Source organism: Trachypithecus francoisi, unplaced genomic scaffold (assembly GCF_009764315.1).
Source record: "Trachypithecus francoisi isolate TF-2019V2 unplaced genomic scaffold, Tfra_2.0 Lachesis_group11, whole genome shotgun sequence".
Classification (NCBI taxonomy): Eukaryota; Metazoa; Chordata; class Mammalia; order Primates; family Cercopithecidae; genus Trachypithecus; species Trachypithecus francoisi.
Genome location: NW_022681456.1, coordinates 122,043,391 through 122,069,579, shown reverse-complemented (window position 1 = coordinate 122,069,579; position 26,189 = coordinate 122,043,391). Strand labels below are relative to the sequence as shown.

The 26,189-nt window shown below is 38.0% G+C and overlaps 1 protein-coding gene across 3 annotated transcripts in view; it reads left to right on the top strand.

The window, feature by feature from the left end:
- LOC117090785 (pregnancy zone protein) overlaps positions 1–26,189 on the top strand; it is a 62,014-nt gene that overhangs the window by 11,112 nt on the left and 24,713 nt on the right. For all 3 annotated transcript variants that reach the window (XM_033223386.1, XM_033223387.1, XM_033223388.1), the window contains 8 exons: positions 1,073–1,184; positions 1,510–1,624; positions 1,763–1,872; positions 4,132–4,293; positions 5,977–6,204; positions 6,460–6,523; positions 16,432–16,574; positions 17,417–17,566. In XM_033223386.1, the coding sequence (XP_033079277.1) occupies positions 1,073–1,184; positions 1,510–1,624; positions 1,763–1,872; positions 4,132–4,293; positions 5,977–6,204; positions 6,460–6,523; positions 16,432–16,574; positions 17,417–17,566 (1,084 nt within the window). The remainder of the gene's footprint in view (positions 1–1,072; positions 1,185–1,509; positions 1,625–1,762; positions 1,873–4,131; positions 4,294–5,976; positions 6,205–6,459; positions 6,524–16,431; positions 16,575–17,416; positions 17,567–26,189) is intronic.

Sequence of the window (26,189 nt, the reverse complement as noted above, 5' to 3'; positions counted from 1 at the left end):
TATATAAATGTATAAATATATAAATCTTATATAAATATATAGTTATATAAATTTTTATATAAATATATATTTATATAAATTTATATAAATATATATTTATATAAGATTTATATAGTTATATAATATAAATTTTTATATATTTATTTATAAAATTATAATTATATATAAATTTATAATATAATTTAATAAATTAATAAATTATTAAATTATTTTTAAAAATAAATTAAATTTTAAAATATTTAATAAATTGGCTGGGATCGGTGGCTCAAGCCTGTAATCCCAGCACTTTGGGAGGCCGAGACGGGCAGATCACGAGGTCAGGAGATCGAGACCATCCTGGCTAACACGGTGAAACCCCGTCTCTACTAAAAAATACAAAAAACTAGCTGGGCGAGGTGGCGGGCGCCTGTAGTCCCAGCTACTCGGGAGGCTGAGGCAGGAGAATGGCGTGAACCCGGGAGGCGGGGCTTGCAGTGAGCTGAGATCCGGCCACTGCACTCCAGCCTGGGCGACAGAGTGAGACTCCGTCTCAAAAAAAAAAAAAAAAAAAAATTTAATAAATTAAATAAATTTATAAATATGTAAATTATATATAAATATATACTTATATAAACATATAAGTTTATATAATATATACTTATATAAATATATAAGTTTATATAAATATAAGTTTATATAAATATATAAGTTTATATAATATATAAGTTTATATAAATATATACTTATATAAATATATAAATTGTACATAAATATGTAAATCCAAATATCTAAATATATAGATATAAATATATAGATATTTATATAAACATACAGATATCTATACAAATATGTAGATATAAATATATTATATATATTTAATCCCAAAGAGAATGTGGTGCTACAGTGCAGTCCAGTTGCAAAGGTTTTAATGGATAACACTTCCTGAGGGAGACGTTTTCCAGACAGGTTTCTACTCGGTGGGCGGCCAGATGATAAAGATGTGTGGGGAACTCTAAAGAGGAGCAGTGGAGGAGTGGTAGTGGAAAATGCAAATAGCCATTCTCAATTCCTGATTTATTTCTCAATGTGCCAGATACACCTATGGGAAACCTGTCCCAGGACTTGCAACTGTGAGCCTGTGTAGAAAATTATTTCATGTTCCTAACTGTGATAAGCACGAGGTCTGTGAGGAATTCAGTCAACAGGTTAGTACGCGGTATTCTCCCTCAGTGCTATCGCTGTTTACAACCAGTGAGACTCCATTTTACTAACTAGAAAGAGGGCATCAGGACAAGCCTGTCCCAAAATATCCCCCGCCAAAAAAGAAATTTCTGCTCTTAGTCAGCAAGATTCTCATTTGGATGACTAACTTTGGAGGTTACAAAGCAGATATGAGTATTAAGTTCTTGAAGGTCAATTAACATGCTTAATGCAAAAAAAAGTTTTCTTGTCATTAGAGAGAGAAGAATAGATTGAGTGACTATTGATCTTAGTCAGTTTGACATTTATTGCTTTTGGCATTTTTCTCAGCTCAACAGCAATGGCTGCGTCACCCAACAAGTACACACCAAAATGCTCCAGATTAAAAATATGGGCTTTGAAATGAAGCTTAGAGTGGAAGCCAGGATCAGAGAAGAGGGAACAGGTGTGAGTAATGAATGAACATAGGGAATAAAACAATAAACATTAGTTTCCTTTCCATAACAAAATAAAGGTCATTTGTAAGAAAGAAATTTTATGACTAAAGTAACTTCTAAAAGTACTAACTCTTCCTATTTTTCAGACCTGGTAGTCACTGCAAACGGGATCAGTGAAATCACAAACATTGCATCCAAACTCATATTTGTGAAAGTGGATTCACACTTTAGACAAGGAATCCCCTTTTTTGGACAGGTAGGATATATCGTAATGCACAGGTAAGCAAAGTGCCCAGTTACACCTAAGCACAGGACACAATGATGTAGCCCACACTTGATTAGTGTTATCAGTTAATTAATATGACTAAAACTATGAAACCAAGTGGAAATATTTTCCTTTCTAAAGATCACTGATGAAACGAACAGACACATACTAAATGATTATGAGAATCAGAGATACTATTTTAATATGTAGCTAATAAAGATACTTAATGTAATGTGATTTAGTTATTATATCAAATCTCTTCTTTTGGCGGGGTGTGGTGGCTCAAGCCTGTAATCCCAGCACTTTGGGAGGCCGAGACAGGTGGATCACAAGGTCAGGAGATCGAGACCATCCTGGCTAACACAGTGAAACCCCGTCTCTACTAAAAAAATACAAAAAAATTAGCCGGGCGTGGTGGTGGGCGCCTGTAGTCCCAGCTACTCGGGAGGCTGAGGCAGGAGAATGGCGTAAACCTGGGAGGCGGAGCTTGCAGTGAACTGAGAACTGAGATCCGGCCACTGCACTCCAGCCTGGGCAACATAGCGAGACTCCGTCTCAAAAAAAAAAAAACAAACAAACAAAACTCTTCTTTCATCCAGTTTAGAATAAATGATATTTCTGTCATGACCCAGGCAGCATCAGAATTTTCAGAGTTTGTAACATTTATGGCCGTCAGTGTTCTTTTTCTATCTGTTGTTCTCTTTTGACATAAATAAGTCTTTAATTTTAGGCATAGGTATTAAAATAGTGTGCATTTCATGGTTATTATTATTATACTGTTTATATGGTTAACTTATATATTTTAACAACAATAAAACAAATAAAATATTAATTTTATTCATATTAATAATTAACTTTACCAGTTTTATAATTAGTAAATTGAGACATTTGGCCAGGCATAGTGGCTCATGCTTATAATCCCAGCACTTTGGGAGGCCAAGGCGGGAGGATCTCCTGAGGCTGAGAGTTTTAAATCAGTCCTGGCAACATAGTAAGACTCTGCCTCTACAAAAAAAATAAAAAATAAAAATTAGCGGTGGGCTGGTGGCATGCACCTGCAGTCCCAGCTACTTGGGAAGCTGAGGTGGGAAGATCTCTTGAGCCCAGAGCTTGGATGTTGTTGTGAGTTATAATGGCACCACTGTACTCCAGCCTGGGCAACAGAGCAAGACCTGTTATGAAAGAAAAGAAAAGAAGGAAAGGGGAAGGAAAAGGAAAAGAAGGAAAAAGGGAAGGGAAGGGAAGGGGAGGGGAGGGGAAGGGAAGGGAAGGGAAGGGAAGGGGAGGGGAGGGGAGGGGAGGGGAAAAAGAGGGGAGGGGAGGGGAAAAAGAGGGGAGGGGAGGGGAAGGGGAGGGGAAGGGAAGGAAGGGGAAGGGGAGGGGAGGGGAAGGGGAGGGGAAGGGGAGGGGAAGGGAAGGAAGGGAAGGGGAGAAAACATTCTCATGTGGATTTTCTTAGGTGGTTTGTTGCAGGAGATAATAATAGTGTTATTAACTAACATTTATGGAATAATTATCATACACCAAATATCTTCTGATGTATTTTTATTTTTTTAATTTTTTAAAAAATTGATACATCATAGTATCAATTTTGGAGAGTACATGTGATTATTTAATACATTCAAATAATTTGTGAAGATTCAGTCAGCATAATTGAGATATTCATCACCTTAAGTATTTGTCCTTTTTCTGCTAAAAATTCAAGTTATTCTCTTCTGGCTGTTTTTAAATCACAATGGATTATTGAAAAACTATAACCGCCCTACTCCTCTAATGTATGTTTAGATAATTATTTAATCTTCAACACTACCATATGAAGGAGGCACCACTATTATCCCCCTTTTAATGAAGGTGGAAAACTGAAGCACAGAGAAGTTAAGTAACTTTTTTAGCTAGTAGAGTTCAGTACACAGCCAATCATTCTAGCCTCCATCTATGTGAAAAGGGAAAAACAGCCAGTTTAAATGCATTTCTGTTATTCTTATTCCAAGTGCATATTAAGTGGCATGTTGTAGTTATTAAAACTCTGCCTGACTTTAATGGAAATACTGCGAACTTTCATAGATAAGCTATGTAGGACATGAGAATCCAAATGGAAGGAAACATTTTGTGATAAATATAAAGGTTTGGTGGGGTTTTTTTTGAGGGGGAGGTGGTTGTTTTAGTTATAGCAGCAAAAGCATTGTTCACATGAGTTCAGGCCTCTCTGGGTGTTATTCACATCAACTATCAAGTATTTTTCTTTTTTAGGTGCTTCTGGTGGATGGGAAAGGTGTGCCCATCCCCAATAAACTCATCTTCATCTCTGCGAGCGAAGCCAATTATTTCTCCAATGCGACCACCAATGAGCAGGGTCTTGCACAGTTTTCAATCAATACTACCCATATCTTGGCTAATAAACTTTTTGTCCAGGTAAGTACAGAAAGGCAAACCTGTGAGGACAAGAGGAAATGTTAGGAACAGTGATATATTCAGAAGAAACATACAGATTGCATTTAAGAGTGAGAAATAAGAAGATATCTAATGTTGAGGTTATAAATTTGAGGATAATAGAATTTCATGAAAAAAATAGACAGGCATTAGAAAAGACACTACAGAAGTGCCTGATAATTTTGCTATCATTATCTGTAACATTTTATATATTATGAAAAAAATCTTATTTGATTTGGGTCTTGGACAAGATCAGCTGCTTCAGTAATTCATGTAATTGGTTTTATGTTATTTTTCCCATGTCTACTTAAAAATTTTGTAAAGTGATCACACACACACACACTTAATATAAATTGTCTAATGATGATGATTAAGAGATTTCTATAGCTAAAAAGTTTTCATGCTTGTCATCTCAAATAAGTGATAAAAGACTAATTTATGAATTTCAGTGTAGATAAATAGCATATAAATTATTTCTGTTTCTCAGTGTTCACATGTTAATTCAGCTCAAAAATATGTAATGATTTTAATGTTTTCTATGTGATAGACACTTGCTGTCCCTAGGATTTAAAAGGTGACTCAATCATGTCCCTACACTTTAAAAGTTCCTATTTTCATAGAGTTGACAGATCTGTACATTATTAGCATGATGTGTTTAGGCGTAAAAGGTTTTTTTAAGTAGGAACTTTATTAGGAGAGCCAATAGAAGAGTCCATAAAATATGCCTAATAAATTTAGAAAAAAGGCCGGGCACGGTGGCCCAAGCCTGTAATCCCAGCACTTTGGGAGGCCGAGACGGGCGGATCACGAGGTCAGGAGATCGAGACCATCCTGACTAACACGGTGAAACCCCGTCTGTACTAAAAAATACAAAAAACTAGCTAGGCGAGGTGGCAGGCGCCTGTAGTCCCAGCTACTCGGGAGGCTGAGGCAGGAGAATGGCGTAAACCCGGGAGGCGGAGCTTGCAGTGAGCTGAGATCCGGCCACTGCACTCCAGCCTGGGCGTCAGAGCGAGACTCCGTCTCAAAAAATAAATAAATAAATAAATAAATAAATAAATAAATAAATCTAGAAAAAAATAAGTGCGCTCTGAAGAAAAGCTAAGGAGCAGTTACCACAAGGGAAATCAGATTGTGCGCTCAACAATATCTGCCCGGCTTAAAGTTTCAGACATCACATGGGTCTTAAAGGTTGGAAGTCACAATAATGATAAGAGCCATAAATGCTAATTTACTAAGGATTACTCTAATTAATTTTGAAGCTCATAAGGTAATAGAATGTTATATTAATACAAAACCTAATTTCAATTAAGTCAATTTATGAGGCAATTGTAATTCTGAAAAATCCCTTTTCCAATTGTTTGAGTTATTTATCATTCTCATCGGGATGTCATTTTTCCTCTAGTTCTAAGGGGCAGGAGGAAAATGTCAAAGTAGTAACGAGTTAGCAGAATCAGGGCAAAAGAGATAAATTTGTGGATGATTTCCTTTTAATATTTGAATGTTGAGAGGCTGAAAATTCATTTATTTGGCTGTCAACCAGTATGAGGGAAAGCCATAGTGTATTTTAGAGTGGAAGACACAGTTTTAACTATTCATTTTGGTGAGAAGCTAAGGTGAAGAATTTCAAGATAATATCCTTTCTTTGTTTTTCTGTTTACTCAGGTTTACACTGTGCATCCTAACTTGTGTTTTCACTATGCATGGGTAACAGAAGACCACCAGGGCGCTCAGCACACTGCAAATCATGTTTTCTCCTTAAGTGGGAGTTACATTCACCTGGAGCCTGTGGCTGGTACCCTGCCCTGTGGCCACACACAGAGTATCAGGGCACACTATATACTGAATATTCAGTCTGTGGGAGAGCTATCGGAGCTCAGTTTCCATTACCTGGTAAGAATGAGGCCATGGAATACAATTGCAGCTTATCAGTAGGACAAAAGTGGTCAATAGGTTCAGGACTGTCAGAATAAACTACTTGCACACAACCACTTTGTGTTCTTGTTGTGCGTCCTTCATTCCGTGAGTTTTCTTGAGGTTGATTCTCTCCAGCAGAGATTTGACAACTGAAAGTGGGTCATGTGGGGAACAGAATGCTGAGACTGTGTCCAGCTCAAGAAAAGTTCCTTTACTGTTTTTTCATTTCAGATCATGGCTAAGGGAGGCATCGTCAGATCTGGAACCCACACTCTGCCTGTGGAGTCAGGAGACAGTGAGTATCCTCAGATTCATCTCTCCTTGCTCCGCTAACACATCCTTACCCTTCCCTCAGTGACAGTTCACAAATGGGAAATCACTTCCATCACCCCTTCCCAGTAAGGAGGACATGCAGGAACATACTCGTCTTATGACTCTCTGGCATTTTAAAATTCAACAGTCAACAGATAAATTTGATTGTCTACTCTGTTGTCAGTCACTCTGCTAAGGCACGCTAGTTTTTCACTTTCGTTTGTTTCTTCTAACAGTAAAATTAAAAAGCTTCCTTCTATTCGTCTCCACCCCCAATAAAGTGTACATTGGTTAAGTTAATATTGCAGAGAAGAAAAGAGTAATTATCATGGGAAATGGGAAGGAAGAAAGGTGATCGATTTTTTTTTTTCTTGTACCAGGCCATGAGTACTTTATATGTGAAGTTGGATTCACTTCAAGAATAAATTGAGGCCTAGGGAACCAAGATTGTTTACTATTCTAAGTCAAACAACGTAGAGGTTAAGCCACTGAAAAGAGAACTTATGAACATTTTTGTAATTAACCTAAACTAAGGCAAACATTTTACCAGTTTCCACCACATCCGTGAGCTAAACTTAATAACCATTAGGATTTGCTCCATGCCTAATGTTTTCTGTTTTTGTGGTTTCTCTTCCTGCTAAGCTGGAAACATAAAATATCAATTTTTAATATTTATTTTTCAGTTTTGAAAATTGAAACAATTTTGAGAAAGTTAAAATTTACAAATTATTCATCAGTACTCTAATAATTAATAATTATTTTAATTAAACATTAAAAACTGCTGCCAGTTTTGAATATCAGTTTTTTCCCAATACTAGTGTAGAGATAGATATACAGAGTGGACATTGTATACATTGTTCCTCTTCAATTTTTGTTGAATAATTTTCTTCTAATACTGGTCTATGTATCACATTCGCGGAAATAATTGAAGGTTTTAAAACATTTATTTGATTTTTTCTTTTATAATATTTCAATTTGAATTTTATTCATAACAGGAAGAGTCTGTATAAAAATCTCTATGTAGTAAAATGAGGAATAGTTATTTAATCACTCACTTTGTGAAGATGCCACAAAATTTTATTGAAAGTAGTTGAGTCAACAATTGGAAACAATTTCTCTATGTAGCTAATTAAATCACAATTGTTTCATCATAAAATGATTTTAACCACATATTTTAATAGCTATTAATTACCGATTTACTCTTCACCAAAGAATTATTGAAAGCCCTTACACCTCTGTGATAGAAGAACAAATTTTATTCACAATTTGTCTAAATTCAACTTTTTAAAACTTTTCAGGTTGTCCAAGTTGAGCTTCCTCATATTGTTCTCTTTTCACACTATTCTTCATACTGTCCAAATTATTATTTCCTAAACTATTTGCCTATTTAATTTTCAGAATTCAGATTTTAAATAATGAAGCCTTCTCAAATTTTATTATTTATTATTTTTATTTTTTAACTTTTATTTTAGGTTTGAAGGGTTCATGTGCAGGTTTGTAATATAGGGAAACTCCTGTCACAGGAGTTTGTTGTACAGATTATTTCATTACCCAGGTTCTAAGCCTACTACCCAATAATCATTTTTTCTGATCCTCTTTCTCCACCCACCCTCCACCCTCCAATAGACCTCAATGTCTTCTGCTCTCCCTCCTCCTACTCTCCATTCTCAGATAGGCCCCACTGTGTGTTGTCCTCCTCTTTGTATCCATTATGTTCTCATCATTTAGCTCCGACTTATAACCGAGAACATGCAATATTTGGTTTTCTGTTCCTGCATTATTTTGCTAAGAATAATAGCCTCTAGCTCCCTCTATGCTCCTGCAAAGGATGTGATAGCATTCCTTTTTAGGGCTGCATAGTTCCATGGTGTATATGTACCACATTTTCTTTATCCAGTCTTCCACTGATGGGCATTTAGGTTGATTTCATGTCTTTGCTATTGTGAATAGGGTTGCAATGAACATACGTGTGCATGTGTCTTTATGACAGAACGATTTATATTCCTTTGGATATATACCCAGTACTGGGATTCTTGGGTCAAATGATAGTTCTGTTTTTAGCTCTTTGAGGAATCACCACACTGCTTTCCACAATGGCTGAACCAATTTACATTCCCACCAACAGTGTGTAAGCATTCTGTTTTCTCCACAACCTTGCCAACATCTGTTATTTTTTGAATTTTAATAATAGCCATTCTGACTGATGTGAGATAATAATCTCATTGTGGTTTTGATTTGCATTTCTCTGATATTCAGTGGTATTGAGCTTTTTTTCATTTGTTTGTTGGCCACATGTGTATCTTCTTTTGAAAAGTGTTTATTCGTGTCCTTTGCTCACTTTTTAATGTGGTGGTTTGTTTTCTCCTTGTAAATTTGTTTAAATTCTATATAGATGCTGGATATTAGACCTTTATCGGATGCATAGTTTGCAAAAGTTTTGTCTCATTCTCTAAGCTGTCTGTTTACTCTATTGGTAGTTTCTTTTGCTGTGCAGAAGCTCTTTAGGTTAATTAGATCCCATTTGTCAATGTTTGCATTTGTTGAGATTGTTTTTAGTGTCTTCTTCGTGAAACCTTTGCAATTCCTGTGTCCAGAATGGTATTGCCTAGGTTGTCTTCCAGAGTTTGTATACTTTTTGGTTTTACATTTAAGTCTTTAACCCATCTTAAGTTGATTTTTGTATATTGTGTAAGGAGGAGATCCAGTTTCAATCTTCTGCCTATGGCTAGCCAGTTATCTCAGCACCATTTATTGAATAGGGAGTTCTCTCCTTGTGTTTGTCAGCTTTGTTGAAGATCAGATGGTTGTGGGTGTGCAGGATTATTTCTGGTCTCTGTATTCTGCCCCAGTGATTTGTGTGTCTGTTTTTGTACCAGTACTATGCTGTTCTGGTAACTGTAGCACTGTAGTATAGTTTCAAGTTGGGTAGTGTGATGCCTCCTCCTTTGTTCTTTTTGCTTAGGATTGCCTTGGCTATTTGGGGCTCTTTTTTTAGTTCCACATAAATTTTAAAATAGTTTTATCTAGGTCTGTGAAGGATGTCATTGGTAATTTTATAGGAAAAGCATTAAATCTATAAATTGCTTTGGGCAATATGACCATTTTCAAGATATTGATTCTTCCTATCTATGAGCATGGAATATTTTTCCATTTGTTTGTGTCATCTCTGATTTCTTTGAGCAGTGTTTTATAATTCTCATTGCAGAGATCTTTCACCTCCCTGGTTAGCTGTATTTCTCGATATTTTATTCTTTTTGTGACAATTGTGAATGGGATTGCATTCCTGATTTGCCTTTTGGCTTGGCTGTTGTTGGTGTATAGGAATGCTAGTCATTTTTGTACATTGATTTTGTATCCTGAAATTTTGCTAACATCATTTTTCAGCTTAAGGAGCTTTTGGGCCAAGACTATGGGGTTTTCTAGATATAGAATCATGTCGTCTGCAAACAGGAATAGTTTGACTTCCTCTCTTCCTATTTGGATGCCCTTTATTTCTTTGCCTTGCCCAGCTGTTCTGGCTAGGACTTCCAATACTGTGTTGAACAGGAGTGGTGAGAGAGGGCATCCTTGTCTTGTGCCAGTTTTTAAGGAGAATGCTTCTGGCTTTTTCCCAGTCAGTATGATGTTGGCTGTGGGTTTGTCATAGATGGTTCTTATTATTTTGAGGTGTGTTCTTTCAATATCTAGTTTATTGGGAGTTTTTAACACAAAGAGGTGTTGAATTCTACTAAAATCATTTTCCACATCTGATGAGATAATCTTATTTTTGTCATTAGTTCTGCTTATACGATGAATCACATATATTGATGTGTACATGTTGAACCAACCTTGCATCCCAGGGATGAAGTCTACTTGATCACAGTGGCTAAGCTTTTTGATGTGCTGCTGGATTCAGTTTGCCAGTATTTTATTGAGGATTTTCACACCAATGTTCATCAAGAATATTGGTTTGCAAATATTTTATTGAGGATTTTTGCATCAATGTTCACCAAGGACGTTTGATCAGACTATTTTTTATGTGAGTCCCACTTCTCCTCATTGGGTGCAACACCACAACCTGGGACTGCAGCCACTACCACCTCACCCGATCAGGGTTTTCAGGCTGGTAGCAACTCTACATTTCCCTGGGACAGAGCTCACAGAGGGAGAGGCTGGCTGCCATTTTTTCTGTCTTGAAGCTTCCATTGCTGTAACTTTCAGGTTCTGAAGGGCGAGTAGTGATTAGGATGTAGCACAGATCCCCTGCACAGCACAGCTGACCCACTAGTTCTTTTAGTTGTGATGTGAGGTTGTCAAGATCTTTCTAACTTTTTGATGTGGATGTTTAGTGCTATAAGTTTCCCTCTTAACACTGCCATAGCTCTGTCCCAGAAATTCTGGTATGTTTTATCTTTGTTCTCATTAGTTTCAAAGAACTTCCTGATTTCTGCCTAAATTTCATTATTTGCCCAAAAGTCATGCAGGAGCAGGTTGTTTAATTTCTATGTAATTGTATGGTTTTGAGTGATTTTCTTCTTATCGAACTCTATTTTAATCACATGGTAGTCCGAGAGTGTGGAGTATAAGATTTTGTTTTTTTAATTTGCTGAGAATTGTTTTATGTCTGAATGTGTGATCAATTTTAGAGTAGTGCCATGAGCAGTTGAGAAGAATGTATGTGTTTTTGTTTTGAGATGGATAGTTTTGTAGATGTCTATCAGATCTATTTTGGTCCAGTGCTGAGTTCAGATCCTAAATGTCTTTGTTAATTTTCTGCCTTGATGATCTGTCTAATACTGTCAGTGGAGTGTTGACTTTTCTCAATATTGCTGTGTGGGAGTCTAAGTCTCTTTGAAGGTCTCTAGGAACTTGTTTTACGAATCTGGGTGCTCCTGTGTTGGGTACATATAGGTTTTGTTTAGTTAGGTCTTCTTGTTGAATTAAACCCTTCACCATTATGTAATTCCCTTCTTTGTCTTTTTTTTTTTAACCTTTCTTGGTTTAAAGTCTGTTTTGTCTGAAATTAGTATTGCAACCTCTGCTTTTTTCTTTTTATTATACTTTAAGTTCTGGGGTACATGTGCAGAATGTTCAGGTTTGTTACATAGGTACATGTGCCATGGTGGTTTGCTGCACCCATCAGCCCATCATCTACATTAGGTATTTCTCCTAATGCTATCCCTCCCCTAGTCCCCCACCCTCCAACAGGCCCCAGTGTGTGACGTTCCCCTCCTGTGTCTATGTGTTCTCATTGTTCAACTCCCACTTGTGAGTGAGATGTGGTGTTTGGTTTTCTGTTCTTGTGTTACTTTGCTGAGAATGATGGTTTCCGGCTTCATCCATGTCCCTGCAAAGGACATGAACTCTTCTTTTTTTATGGCTGTGTAGTATTCCATGGTGTATATGTGCCGCATTTTCTTTATACAGTCTATCATTGATGGGCATTTGGCAACCCCTGCTTTTTTGTATTTTCCATTTGCTTGGCAGTTTTTTCTCCTTCCCTTTGTCTTGAGCCTATGGGTGTCATTGCATGTGAGATGGGTCTCTTAAAGACAGCATACCACTAGGTCTTGCTTCCTCATCCGGCTTGCCACTCTGTGCCTCTTAATTGGGGCATTAAGTCTGTTTACATTTGAGGTTAATATTGAGATGTGTGAATTTGAATCTGTCATCATGTTGTTAGCTATTTGTCAACTTGTTTGTGTAATTGCTTTATAGTGTCACTGGTCTGTGTACTTCAATGTGTTTTTGTACTGGTTGGTAATAGTCTTTCCTTTTTATATTTAGTGCTTTTTTTCTGGAGCTCTTGTAAGATGGGTCTGGTGGTAACAAACTCCCTCAGCATTTCCTTGTCTGAGAAGGATCTTATTTCTCCTTCATTTATGAAGTTTAGTTTGGCCCAACATGAAATTCTTGGTTGGAATTTCTTTTCTTTAAGAATGTTGGCTGGACACGGTGGTTCATGCCTGTAATCCCAGCACTTTGGGAGGCCGAGGTGGGTGGATCATGAGGTCAGGAGATCAAGACCATCCTGGCCAACATGGTGAAATTCCATCTCTACTAAAAATACAAAAATTAGCTGGGTGTGGTGGTGCATGTCTGTAGTCCCAGCTACTTAGGAGGTTGAGGCAGCAGAACTGCTTGAACCTGGGAGGTGGATGTTGCAGTGAGCTGAGATTGCACCACTGCACTCCAGTCTGGTGACAGAGTGAGACTCCATCTAAAAATAAATAAGTAAATAAATTTAAAAAATTAATGTTGAATATAGGCCCCCAGTCTCTTATGGCTTGTAGGGTGTCTGCTAAGAGACCCACTGTTAGTCTGATGGGCTTCCCTTTGTAGGTAACTTGTCCTTTCTCTCTAGTTGCCTTAATATTTTTTTTCTTTCATTTCAAGCTTGGTGAATCTGATGATTATGTGTCTTGGGGACGACCTTCTTGTGAAGTATATTTTGGGGTTCTCTACATTTCCTGAATTTGAATTTGGCCTCTCTAGCTAGGAGGGGAAGTTCACGTGGATGATATCCTAAAATATGTTTTCCAAGTTGCTTTCATTATGCTCATCTCTTTCAGAGACACCAAGGAATTGTAGATTCAGTCTTTTTACATACATAATCCCATATTTCTAAGAGGTTTTGTTCATTCTTTTTCATTCTTTTTTCTTTATTCTTATCTGACTATTGTATTTCAGAAAGTTAATCTTGTAGCTCTGAGATTCTTTCCTCAGCTTGGTCTGTTGTGCTGTTAATACTTGTGATTGCATTATGAAATTCTTGTAGACTGTTGTTCAGCTCTATCAGGTTGGTTATGTTCTTTTCTTTACCGGCTATTTTGTTTGTCAGCTCCTGCATCATTTTACTGTGATTCTTAGCTTCCTTAGATTGGATTTCAACATTCTCCTGAATCTCAATGATCTTCATTCCTATCTATATTCTGAATTCTATTTCTGTCATTTCAGCCATTTCAGCCCAGTTAACAACCCTTGCTGGAGAACTGGTGTGATCATTTGGAGGAAAGAAGATGCTCTGGCTTTTCGAGTTATCAGAGTCCTTGTACTGGTTCTTTCTCATCTTTGTGGGCTGATGTTCCTTCAGTCTTAGAAATTGCTGTTGTTTCGATTGTTTCCTTTTATCCTATTCAATGACCTTGGGAGTTTGATTGTGGTATAAAGTGGGTTCAGTCAACTGACTTTGTTACCAGAAGATTCGGGGGCAGTGGAGGCAGGAAAGGGCAAGGCTTAGCTCAGGACTCCTGGATTGCATGCTGTAACTCTGGGGGACTGGTATCTGGCTCCAACTTTGTTATCTGGCTCCTCAAGGTTGGGAACATGCTGCACTGAAGGGACCAAAGTGCTCCCAGACCACTGGTCACAACACTCCCATGGGTGATGTCAGCCAAAGCACTTTGCAGGACGGTAGCAGTGGGATCCCTCCTCATTCACATGTACCAGCAGCACGGCAGTGGCAGGGAGGTGGGGTACACGCTCATCAGCTGTGGCAGGGTGCTAGCAGGTGCCAGGGTCCTGGACTTTGTGCAGGCATTCATAGCAGTGGTCACAGCAGTATGACTCAGGGGATTGGGGGATCCCCACCAGCAACTGTGCATGCATTTGCAGTGACGGTGGTGTTAGCATGGGGGTGGGGCACTAGTGTGTGCAGGACTATATGAACCTTTTGTGTACATTCATGCTGGTGGCAGTGTCTGCACATGGCTAGGGGTGGGTTTGTGTGTTTTGTGCCTAGTTTTGCACTGGCAGCTCCAGTGCACGGGCAGGGTGCTGGCAGGGCTGAGGTTGGTGAGCTTAGTGCCTGCCAATGCTCTGATGTCAGTGGTGGTGTGGTAGGGGTAGAGGGCATGGAGTACACTCACGCTGCCAGCAGTGGCAAGGCAGGGTGCATGCACACACAGGTGCTGGCAAATTTTATTATTAAAAGCTTTAATTTCCTGCCACTATTCTTTGCCATAAAGTCACTATAATTTTTTTTTCTGTTTTTATGACATTTCGATCTACCCCACCTTCCTTGTTGAACTCAAGACACAGTGATAGAAGAGCTTCCTTCCTTTTAGAAGGGGAACTTATTTCCTTTCTGAGGTCTGAGGTAAAACTTGATCTGTCCAACTGAAGAGAAATGTGAATGGCATGACACTGCCTTAAGGATATTTTAAACTTCCTTTCTTCCCAAACTTAAGAGCTTTGCAGTATAAACACATAGTGATATAAAAATAAGTACTGTTAAGCTAAAGTAAAATTTGCATAAAGTTGGAAAATTTCCATGTTCTACGTAGAGTTAAAACAGTTTTTAATTGAGCACCACCTATCTCAGGGCTTTAATACAATCATTTTTAAAAAGTAAATTTTGGCCAGGCACAGTGGCTGCTGCCTGTAATTGCGGCATTTTGGGAGGATTGCTTGAACCCAGGAGTTTGGGACCAGTCTGGGCTACAGAGCTAGACCCTATCTCTACAAAAATATATAAAAAATTAGCCAAACATGGTGTTGTGCACCTATAGTCCCAGTTACTGGGGAGGCTGAGGCAGTACAATCACGTGAGCCTGGAAATTTGAGGCTGCAGTGAGCTATGATTGCACCACTGCATTCCAGCCTGGGCAACAGAGCAAGATTCTGTCTCAAAAAAAAATTACATTTATTTAAGGTGTACAGCATAATGTTATGGGACACATATAGATAATAAAATGACTACTATAGTGATATAAAGTAACATGGCCATCATCTCACCTACTTACTCATTTGTGTGTGTGTGTGTGTGTGTGGCAAGAACAGCTAAAATGTACTCATTTGGCAAAAATCTAAAATATAGTGCCATTTTATTAACTATAGTCTTCATGTTGTGTATTAGATAGCTAGCCTTGTTCATCCTGATATTACACTTCATAAAACATTCCTAAGGATATTAGACTTAATTTTTAACACATATGGTTAAGAAAAAAATAAAATCAATTATAGTACTTCTGCAATTATAATTGTCCTTGTCCTACATTATTTGGAGTTTCAACAATGTCTAGAGACTCTGTTATCCTATGTATTGTCTAATTGCACCAAGAACATGTTACTGGAAAAGAACTTGGAAGCACCGGAATTTAAAGCCATATAGCTGGGAATCTGGAACAGGAGGGATGTAGAGAAAAGGAAGATGTGGAAACAATGCCAGATGGTATCTGTCCTTTCTTTATGTACTGAGGTCTCAGAAACTTTGCTGTCGTTAAGTCTCTCATGGTTTTATAATTACTGTTATTCAACTAAATGTGGGCCATCTACTCAAGTCACCAGTGGACCATTCAGAAAATGGAACCTTTGTTGTTGCCCTTTTGTAACTACCTGGTGGCCCTTTACCCTGCTTTAAAATGTAATATATTTTCTGAAGTGTTATCTGGCACCATTTAATACTTCCAGTAGAAATATGCTAATGTACTTATGAGAGTTTAACACTGCAAGGAAAACTCCAAGCATGAAATACTCTTTTAGGAAATTCAATTAGTAGGAACTTTTTTTTACATACAGAGCTTTTTAAAAGTCATATGTTACAAAATAAAGTCATTATATCTTACAAATTATAGCTCTATATTTAAATTGAGAATCACCTCTAGTCTGAAATGTAAACAAAATAGTTGTCACATATATATGCAGAAAATCTGGAGCTATTGATATTTAATTGATTTAGGCAACAGTTAAGTGGCATATCAAATAAAAAAGATGTGAGTGAATGGAACTTTGTTACCTTATGCTATAATTAAAGTTCTGAAAGGAGACATTGGCCTACTAATTTCACCAAATAACTAATAGCACATAGAGAGACTAAGCCATTGAATGAATGGACACAGTTCTAAACTGAATAAGACCAAGCAACAGTGTCCTGACTTATGACCATTTTGTCTCACTCTCTCCATGTTCCAGTGAAAGGCAGTTTTGCCTTATCCTTCCCTGTGGAATCAGACATTGCCCCCATTGCACGCATGTTCATCTTCACCATTTTACCAGATGGAGAAGTTATTGGAGACTCTGAAAATTTTGAGATTGAAAACTGTCTAGCCAACAAGGTGAGTGATTTAACATAAAATTAAAAGAACACAAATAAATGATACTGTAGGAGCCATCTATTTTACCCCAGAGAAAGCTGAGTCCAGAAAAGTAAAATGAGTTGCCCAACAATTCCCAACAAGTTTATGGCAGACCTGAATTTCTAGGCATCTAGTACAGCACTTTTTCAATTACACAAAGCTGCTACCAAATAAAATACGATCCGTTTTGTGTTCATGATGCTGTTCTCTGCTGATTCAATTGTGTGAGTATGTAAAATGCTAAGACTCAAAAGTTCCCAAAGCCTGAAGAATAAGTGCAAGCACCTAGGATTACCTTATCATGTGTCAGAGATAAAGATGGCCATCTAAAAATCAAATAAGATATCTATCCTTATTCTGCCTCAGTTGTCTCCTTAGGACAAGATTAAGCTACTGAGAAGCTATATTTTGTTAAGAGTCCCCACCTATGTGCTAGTCATGTTTAAACGAGTGAATAAATTAATGTGTTGCCAAAGTATTAGATAATTTGGATCCTGTCTAAATAGCATCACTTTTGGTCACTGGAGTAGGTAAGCTTGTTATAAAATTAATACTCACAAACATAAGGGAAGTCATGTACCTTTTAACAGATCTAACTATTTATGTCTCTAGAGTTGTTGGGATCTGTGAATGGGGTAATAAGTGATTTACAAATTATTTTCTATTTTTAAAGTGAAGGGAACATGTAAAAATAGGTTTCTGACTGACATTACCAACATAGTCATATGAATTGTATATAAGGGTGACTTAGGAGATGCAGGTGACTGCAAGATCACAGAAGTAGGGAAAATGCTAGTTGACGTGCCCTTCATTTCCCACAGGTGGATTTGAGCTTCAGCCCAGCACAAAGTCCCCCAGCCTCACACGCCCACCTGCGAGTAGGAGCTGCTCCGCAGTCCCTCTGCGCCCTTCGTGCTGTGGACCAAAGCATGCTGCTCATGAAGCCTGAGGCTGAGCTCTCCGCGTCCTCAGTGAGTTTCCAGCAACCTTGGGGACCAGGAAGGGCCGTTCCAGAGGCTGAGAGCAGGAAGCCTCTGTTGAGAGTAAAATGTAACACTAAAAATACTTCCCACTTGCTAAGTGCTTGATAGTTTCTCAAGCCGTCTCATACAGGTTTTCTCACTTAATCTGCCCAACATTCTGGAGAGTAGTAGTCCCTTTTTAAGATGAGAAAACTGGATTCAGAATAGTTGAGAGATTTGTTCAAGATAAGTGGCATAAGCTGAGATGTGATTCTGAAATTCTGCATCTGCCTGCAAGTATAATTCCTTCTATGACACAGCTTCTATTTCTGTGAAGAATCAAGTCTTAACCTCAGTTATTAATGTCTTACAGTGATCTTCATGAAAGCTATATTTTAAGATTCCCCACTTATGTGATAGTTTAAAAGAGTGTTGCCCAAGTAATAGATAATCTGGATCCTGTCTAAATAGAATCACTTTTGGTCACTGGAGTAGGTAAACTTATATTATATTATAAAAATAATACCTGGCCGGGCGCGGTGGCTCAAGCCTGTAATCCCAGCACTTTGGGAGGCCGAGACGGGCGGATCACGAGGTCGGGAGATCGAGACCATCCTGGCTAATACGGTGAAACCCATCTCTACTAAAAAATACAAAAAACTAGCCAGGCGACGTGGCGGGCGCCTGTAGTCCCAGCTACTCGGGAGGCTGAGGCAGGAGAATGGCGTAAACCCGGGAGGCGGAGCTTTCAGTGAGCTGAGATCCGGCCACTGCACTCCAGCCTGGGCGACAGAGTGAGACTCCGTCTCAAAATAAAATAAAATAAAATAAAATTAATACCTGCAAACATAAGGGAAGTCAGGTACCTTTTGACAGATCTAACTATTTATGTCTGTAGAGTTGTTGGGATCTGTGAAAGTGGTAATCAGTGATTTACAAATTATTTTCTACTTTTAGAAAATGACCCACTACACCTTTGTTGGCAATGTTGATTCACAGACTAAAATTTTAATTCTCTGCTCTTTACTATAGTTATATTAATTCATGGGGGTAACATTCGGCATGTTGTGATGATTTATTTATTATTATTATTATTATTATTATTATTTCAAGCTTACTACATGCTGGATCTGTTGTAGAAGCTGGGAAAACAGAAGGAAATGTATCACAGTCCTTGTCCTTAGAGAGAGGCAATAAAAAAAGGCTATAGGTGGCTCAGCAAAATAAAAGGTGAACATTTGTTAATTATTGCCATTTGGAGAAAATATTGTCTAATATGGGGTTTTTGAAGAACAATTATCAGAAGGAAGGGAAAAGTCCAGAAACTACTTGTCTAACCTATTTAAAACTAGATTACTCATATTTGGAATTTTTAACATAATGCAAGAAAAAATAATATTATGATTTGATCATTGATAAAAAGTTATGAGAAATTTGATAGCTTTAACTGCCTCATGAATCACCATTTAAAAGGGTCAATCAACTTATGTATTTGGGAGGTATTATTACCTTTCAATGTTGCTTGGTAAATTAGTAATATGAAAGTTTCTTTTGTTTGTTCTAGTTTCTACTTCATGTCTATTAAAATGCTAAACTGTGAGATAACTATATCCGAGACCTCTGTCCTACTTTTAGTTATGAAAATTAACATTCTTCAGGTTGGAGCATATCCACTAGTGCCCCCTGATCTGCAGGGGTGTGTCTCAAGACCTCCAGTGGATGTCTGAAACTGTGGATAGCACTGAACCCAATGGCCATCAGCCGGAACACGTTTCTGTTCCTGTCTTCCACCCACAAATTTAATGCCTTTTCCATCTTAAGGAAGCGCTTACCACATACTGTAGCCATAATTTTTGTAGTTTGAGATGTCACAGCAAAACAAGCATGATTTTCTTTTTCCTTCTTCAAGTTTCATGGATAGAAGATTCATTCTTACCGTAGATCTTAGCAACCTCAGCATACATCATTTTTTCTTTCCTTATCAAGTGGAGAACTTTCACCTTTTCACCTAAAGGAAGCACCTTATGGCTTCTCTTTCACCTCCGAATTGCCAGCATCAGTCCTCTGGTGCATTGGGGCCATGATGAAGTAAAATAAGGGTGACTTGAACGCAAGCACTGTGATACTGTGACAACCTTGTAACAGGATTCTAGGTGACTAAGGGGCAGGGAGTGGCTACAGTGTGGATCCACTGGAAAAACGGAGGATTCACGTCCCGAGCAGGATGAAGCAGGAAAGTGTGAGATTTCATCATGTTGCTCAGAATGGCAGCAATTTAAAACTTATGAATCGTTTATTTCTGAATTTTCCATTTAATATTTTTGGATCACAGTTGACCACAGATAATGGAAATCTTGGAAACCAAAACCGCAGATCGAGGAGATTGCTGTAATCAAAACTTTTCTTGATCTTGATTTGCATTTGATATATATTTGATATATCTCCTCATAGCATAATAATTATTATACAAGAGACAATGACTATATTTCTGTATTTTAGTTAGAGGAAACAACATCAAGAAGTTAACCTGAAACAAGAAAACTGTCTCTCTGAGTTCTTTCTTTGGAACTATGCCTGTTATTTTTACTGTCTGCATTTATGGCAGTCTATTCTAAGCTATTAATTTCAGCAGGTAGTATAGGAATTTAGTCTGCCTCTCAAAAGTTTATGTCTGTCTTATTCTGTTTAGTCATATACATTTAACAGTCACTTCAGTAAGGTTTGGTAAACTTGGAGTGTTGTGGAAGTGAGAAGGAATTATGAACATAACTGAAGATTTCAGATGATAAATTATAGAAACCTTTAAGCTCAGTTGCTTTGAATAATAATAGAAATCATTAGTTCACCCAATATAAATAATACATGTTCATTTATGTACCTACTTAATTCTACTCAAAACCAAAGGTAAATAGATAAAGAAGTAGAAAGGGTGTTTATGTTAGCTACCTACTGCTGCATAACAATTTTCTTCAAAACCTAGTGGCTTAAAACAATAAACATTTATTATCATATGCGGTTTCTGTGAGTCAGGAATTCAGAGCAGCTTAGCTAGGTGGGTCTAGCTTGTGACCTGTCGTGATTGTGATTAACATGGTGGCCAAAGACAGAGGTTGGAAGGTCTGCTTCCAAGACAGGTTTCTCGAACGCTATCGGCGGGAGGCCTCGGTTCCTCACCACACAGAGGTCCTAGGGCTGCTGGTGTTCCCATAATGTGGCAACAGTTCTCCAGAGCATGTGATCCAAGAGAGCTAATATGTTCCAAAGAGTACTAAAGTCGCAATATCTTTTACGACCTAGGCCTGAAAGTCATGTCCCCTCATTTCCACAATATCCCATTGGCTATAGAGGTCAACCCTATTCATTGTGGGACAAACAATGTTAGGGCATGAATACCAGGAGGCAGAGACTGTTGTGGGCAATTTTGGAAGCTGTCTCCACAGCCTGACCTCTGATCCCCAGAAATACATGAGCTCTCACATGTAAAATATACTCGATCCTCTCTCTGAGGTCCCTAAAATTCTCATCGTAAAATAGGAACAGCTCAAAGGCTAAATATCATTTAAATCAGGTCCAAGTACAGATAATGCCTCTCAGGTATGATTCCTCAGGTACAATACCGCTAGATACAAAGACATTGAACTAAAGCGTACTCAAGTTATTTGGCCCCACACACTCAACATACAATGGTGCAACTGGCATAGAATAATCACTATTGACACTCCTGTTCAAAAAGGGGGAAACGAGGCACTCAGGGGTTACTGGTCCATAATTACTCAAGATTAAGCCAGGCAAATGGAAGTTCTCTGATTAAGACTCAATCTTACATCAGTCCAGGGATAAATATTCAGGCCTCTGGCCCTGCCCTGTGGGTTCTTGATTCTGTTGAGTCATCCATTTTCCATAAAAAGTACCCTGCATAGACATTGGTCTATCCAATATAATGATACAAGTTCATTCATGTGCCTATGTGGTTCTTTTATTTTTCTTTTGAACATGGACTGTGTTTTATTTATTTCCTTCTTCAACTTTTATTTTAACTTCAGAGGTACAAGTGCAGAATGTGAAGGGTTGTTACATAGGTAAACATGTGCCATGGTGATTTGCTGCACAGATCAACCCATCACCTAGATATTAAGCCCAGCATCTATTAGCTATTCTTCTTGATGCTCTCCCTCCCCACACCCTACCCTCTAATAGGTCCCAGTGAGTGTTGTTCTCCCCCATGTGTTCTCATCATTCAGCTCCCACTGATGAGTGAGAACATGTAGTATTTAGTTTTCTGTTCCTGTGTTAGCTTGCTGAGGATAATGGCTTTCAGGTCTATCCATGTCCCTGCAAAGGACATGAACTCATCCTTTTCATGGCTGCATAGTATTCCATTGTGTATATGTACCATATTTTCTTTGTCCAGTCTATCATTGATGGGCATTTAGATTGAGTCCATGTCTTTGCTATTGTGAATAATGCTGCAGTGAACATATGCATGCGTGTATCTTTATAACAGAATGATTTATATTCCTTTGGGTATACACCCAGTAATGGGATTGCTGAGTCAAATGGTATTTTTGCCTCTGGGTCTTTGAGGAATCACCACACTTTCTTCCACAATGGTTGAACTAATTTACACTCCCACCAACAGTAAAAAAGCATTCCTTTTTCTCTGCAACCTCACCAGCATCTGTTGTTTTGACTTGTTAATAGCAGCCATTCTGACTGGTGTGAGATGGTATCTCATTGTGGTTTTGATTTGCATTTCTCTAATGATTAGAGGTGTTGAGCTTTTTTTCATGTGTTTGTCGGCTGCATGTATGTTTTCGTTTGAGAATTGTCTGTTCATGTCCTTTGCCCACTTTTTAATGGGTTTTTATTTCTTGAAAGTTTGTTTAAGTTACTTGTAGACTCTGGATATTAGGCCTTTCTCAGGTGGGTAGATTGGGAAAATTTTCTCCCATTCTTTAAGTTGTGTGTTCACTCTAATGATAGTTCCTTTTGCTGTGCAGAAGCTCTTTAATTTAATTATATCCCATTTGTCAGTTTTTGCTTTTGTTGCAGTTGCTTTTGGCATTTTCATCGTGAAATCTTTGTCTGTACCTATCTCCTGAATGGTATTGCCTAGATTTTCTTCAAGGGTCTTTATAGTTTTGGGTTTCACATTTAAGTATTTAATTCATCTAGAGTTAATTTTTGTATACAGTGTAAGGAAGGGATCCAGTTTCCATTTTCTGCATATAACTAACCAGCATTCCCAGCACCATTTATTAAATAGGGAGGACTTTCCCCATTGCTTGTTTTTGTCAAGTTTGTCAAAAATCAGTTGGTTGTAGGTTTGCGGTTTTATTTCGGAGTTCTCTATTCTGTGCCATTGGTCTTTGTGTTTGTTCTTATACCATGCTGTTTTGGTTACTGTAATCTTGTAGTAAAGTTTGAAGTCAGGTAACGTGATGCCTCCAGTTTTGCTCTTCTTGCTTAGAATTGTCTTGGCAATTCAGGCTCTTTTTTGCTTCCATATGAATTTTAAAAGAGATTTTTCTAATTCTGTGAAAAACGTCAATGGTAGTTTAATGGGAATAACATTGAATCTATAAGATACTTTGGGCAGTATGGCCATTGTCATTACATTGATTCTTCCTATGCATGAGGATGGAATGTTTCTCCATTTGTTTGTGTCCTCTCTGATATCCCTGAGCAGTGGTTTGTAGTTCTTGAAGAGGTCCTTCACTTCCCTTGTTAACTGTATTCCTAGGTATTTTATTCTTTCTGTAGCAGTTATGAATGGGAGTTCATTCATGATTTGGATCTCTGCTTGCCTGTTGTTGGTGTATAGAAATGCTTGTGATTTTTGCACATTGATTTTGTATCTTGAGACTTTGCTGAAGTTGCTTATTAGCTTAAGAATCTTTTGGGCTGAGATAATGGGGTTTTCTAGATATAAAATCTTGTCATCTGCAAATAAAGATAACTTGACTTTCTCTCTTCCTATTCAAATACACTTCATTTATTCATCTTGCCTGATTGCCCTGGCCAGAAATTCCAACATTATGTTGAATGGGAGTGGTGAAAAAGGGCATCCCTGTCTTGTGCCAGTTTTCAAGGGGAACGCTCCCAGTTTTTGCCCATTCAGTATGATATTGGGTGTGTGTTTGTCATATATGTCTCTTACGAGGTATGTTCCTTCAATACCTAGTTTATTGAGAGTTTTTAACATAAAGCGATGTTGAATTTTATCAAAGGTTTTTTCTGCATCTATTGAGATAATCATGTGGTTTTTGTCTTCAGTTCTGTTTATGTAATGAATCTCATTTATTGATTTGTGTATGTTGAGCCAAGCTTGCATTCCCCGGGATGAAGCCTACTTGGTTGTGGTGGATAAGCTTTTTGATGTGCTGCTGGATTTGGTTTGCAAGTATTTTGTTGAGGATTTTTGCATCGATGTTCATCAGAGATATTGGCCTGAAGGTTTCTTTTTTTGTTGTAACTCTGCCAGGTTTTGGTATCAAGATGATGGTGGCCTCAAACAATGAGTTAGGGAGGAGTCCTTCCTTTTCAATTTTTGGAATAGTTTTAGTAGAAATGGTACCAGCTCTTCTTTGTACCTGTGGTAGAATTCAGCTGTGAATCCATCTGGTCCTGGGCTTTTTTTGGTTATTAGATTCTTTATTACTGCCTCAACTTCAGAACTCGTTATTGGTCTATTCAAATATTTAATTTCTTCCTGGTTCAGTCTTCGGAGTGTGTATGTGTCCAGTAATTTATCCATTTCTTCTAGATTTTCTAGCTTATGTACACAGAGGTGTTTATAGTATTTGCTAATGGTTGTTTGCATTTCTGTGAGGTCAGCGGTGATATCCCCTTGTCATTTCTGATTGTGCCTACTTGATTCTTCTCTTTTTGTCTTCTCTTAGTCTAGTTAGCAGTCTATCTATTTTATTAACTTTTTTTCAAAAAAGCAGCTCCTGGATTCATTGATTTTTTAAGAGGGTTTTTCATGTCTCTCTCTCCTTCAGCTCAGCTCTGATCTTTGCTATTTCTTGTCTTCTGCTAGCTTTGGGGTTTGTATGCTCTTGGTTCTACAGTCCTTTTAGTTGAGATGTTAGGTTGTTGATTCAAGATCTTTCTAGCTTTTGGATGCAGGCATTTAGTGCTGTAAATTTCCCACTTAACACTGTTTTAGCTGCATCCCAGAGATTGCAGTACATTGTCTCTTTGTTCTCATTAGTTTCAAATAACTTCTTGATTTCTGCCTTAATTTCATTGTTTACCCAAGAGTCATTCAGGAGCAGTTTATTCAATTTCCATGTAGTTGTGTGGTTTTGAATGAATTTCTCAATCTTGAGTTCTAATTTGATTGCACTGTTGTCTGAAAGACTGTTATGATTTCAGTTCTTGTGCATTTGCTGAGGAGTGTTTTACTTCCAATTATGTGATCAATTTTAGAGTAAATGCCACGTGGCAATGAGAAGAATGTATATGCTGTTGAACTTTGGTGGAGAGTTCTGTAGATCTCTATCAGGTCCACTTGATCCAGAGCTGAGTTCAGATCCTAAATATCTTTGTTAATTTTCTGTCTTAATCATCCATCTAATATTGTCAGTGGTGTGTTAAAGTCTCTCGCTATTATTGTGTGGGAGTCTAAGTCTCTTTGTAGGTGTATAAGAACTTTATGAATCTGGGTGCTTCTGTGTTGGGTGCATATATATTTAGGATAGTTAGTTCTTCTTGTTGAATTGAACCCTTTACCATTATATAATACCCTTCTTTGTTTGTTTGTTTGTTTGATCTTTGTTGGTTTAAAGTCTGTTTTTTTTTTTTTTTTTGAGACGGAGTCTCGCTCTGTCACCCAGGCTGGAGTGCAGTGGCGCGATCTCGGCTCACTGCAAGCTCCGCCTCCCGGGTTTACGCCATTCTCCTGCCTCAGCCTCCCGAGTAGCTGGGACTACAGGCGCCCGCCATCTCGCCCGGCTAATTTTTTGTATTTTTTTAGTAGAGACGGGGTTTCACCGTGTTAGCCAGGATGGTCTCGATCTCCTGACCTCGTGATCCACCCGTCTCGGCCTCCCAAAGTGCAGTTTAAAGTCTGTTTTGTCAGAAACTAGGATTGCTTTTTTCTGTTTTCCATTTGCTTGGTAAATTTTCCTACATCCCTTTATTTTGAGCTTGTGTCTCTCCTTGCATGTGAGATGAGTCTCTTGAAGACAGCATACTGATGATGGGTCTTGGCTCTTTATTCAGCTTGCCATTCTGTGTCTTTTAACTGGGGCATTAGCCCATTTACATTTGAGGTTAGTATTTTTATGTGTGAATTAGATCCTGTCATCATGATGCTTTTTTCCAGACTTGTTTATGTGGTTGCTTCAGTGTTGTGGCCTGTGTACTTCAGTGTGTTTTTGTAGTGGCTGGTAATGGTCTTTCTTTCCCAAATGTAGTGCTTTCTTCAGGAGCTCTTGCAAGGCAGGCATTGTGGTGATAAATTTCCTAACCATTCACTTGTTTGAAAAGAATCTTATTTCTCCTTTGCTTATGAAGCTTAGTTTGGCCAGGTATAAAATTCTGGGTTGGAAATTATTTTCTTTTAGAAGGTTGAATACTGGCGCCCAACTTCTTCTGGCTTGCATGGTTTTGGCGGAGAGGTCCA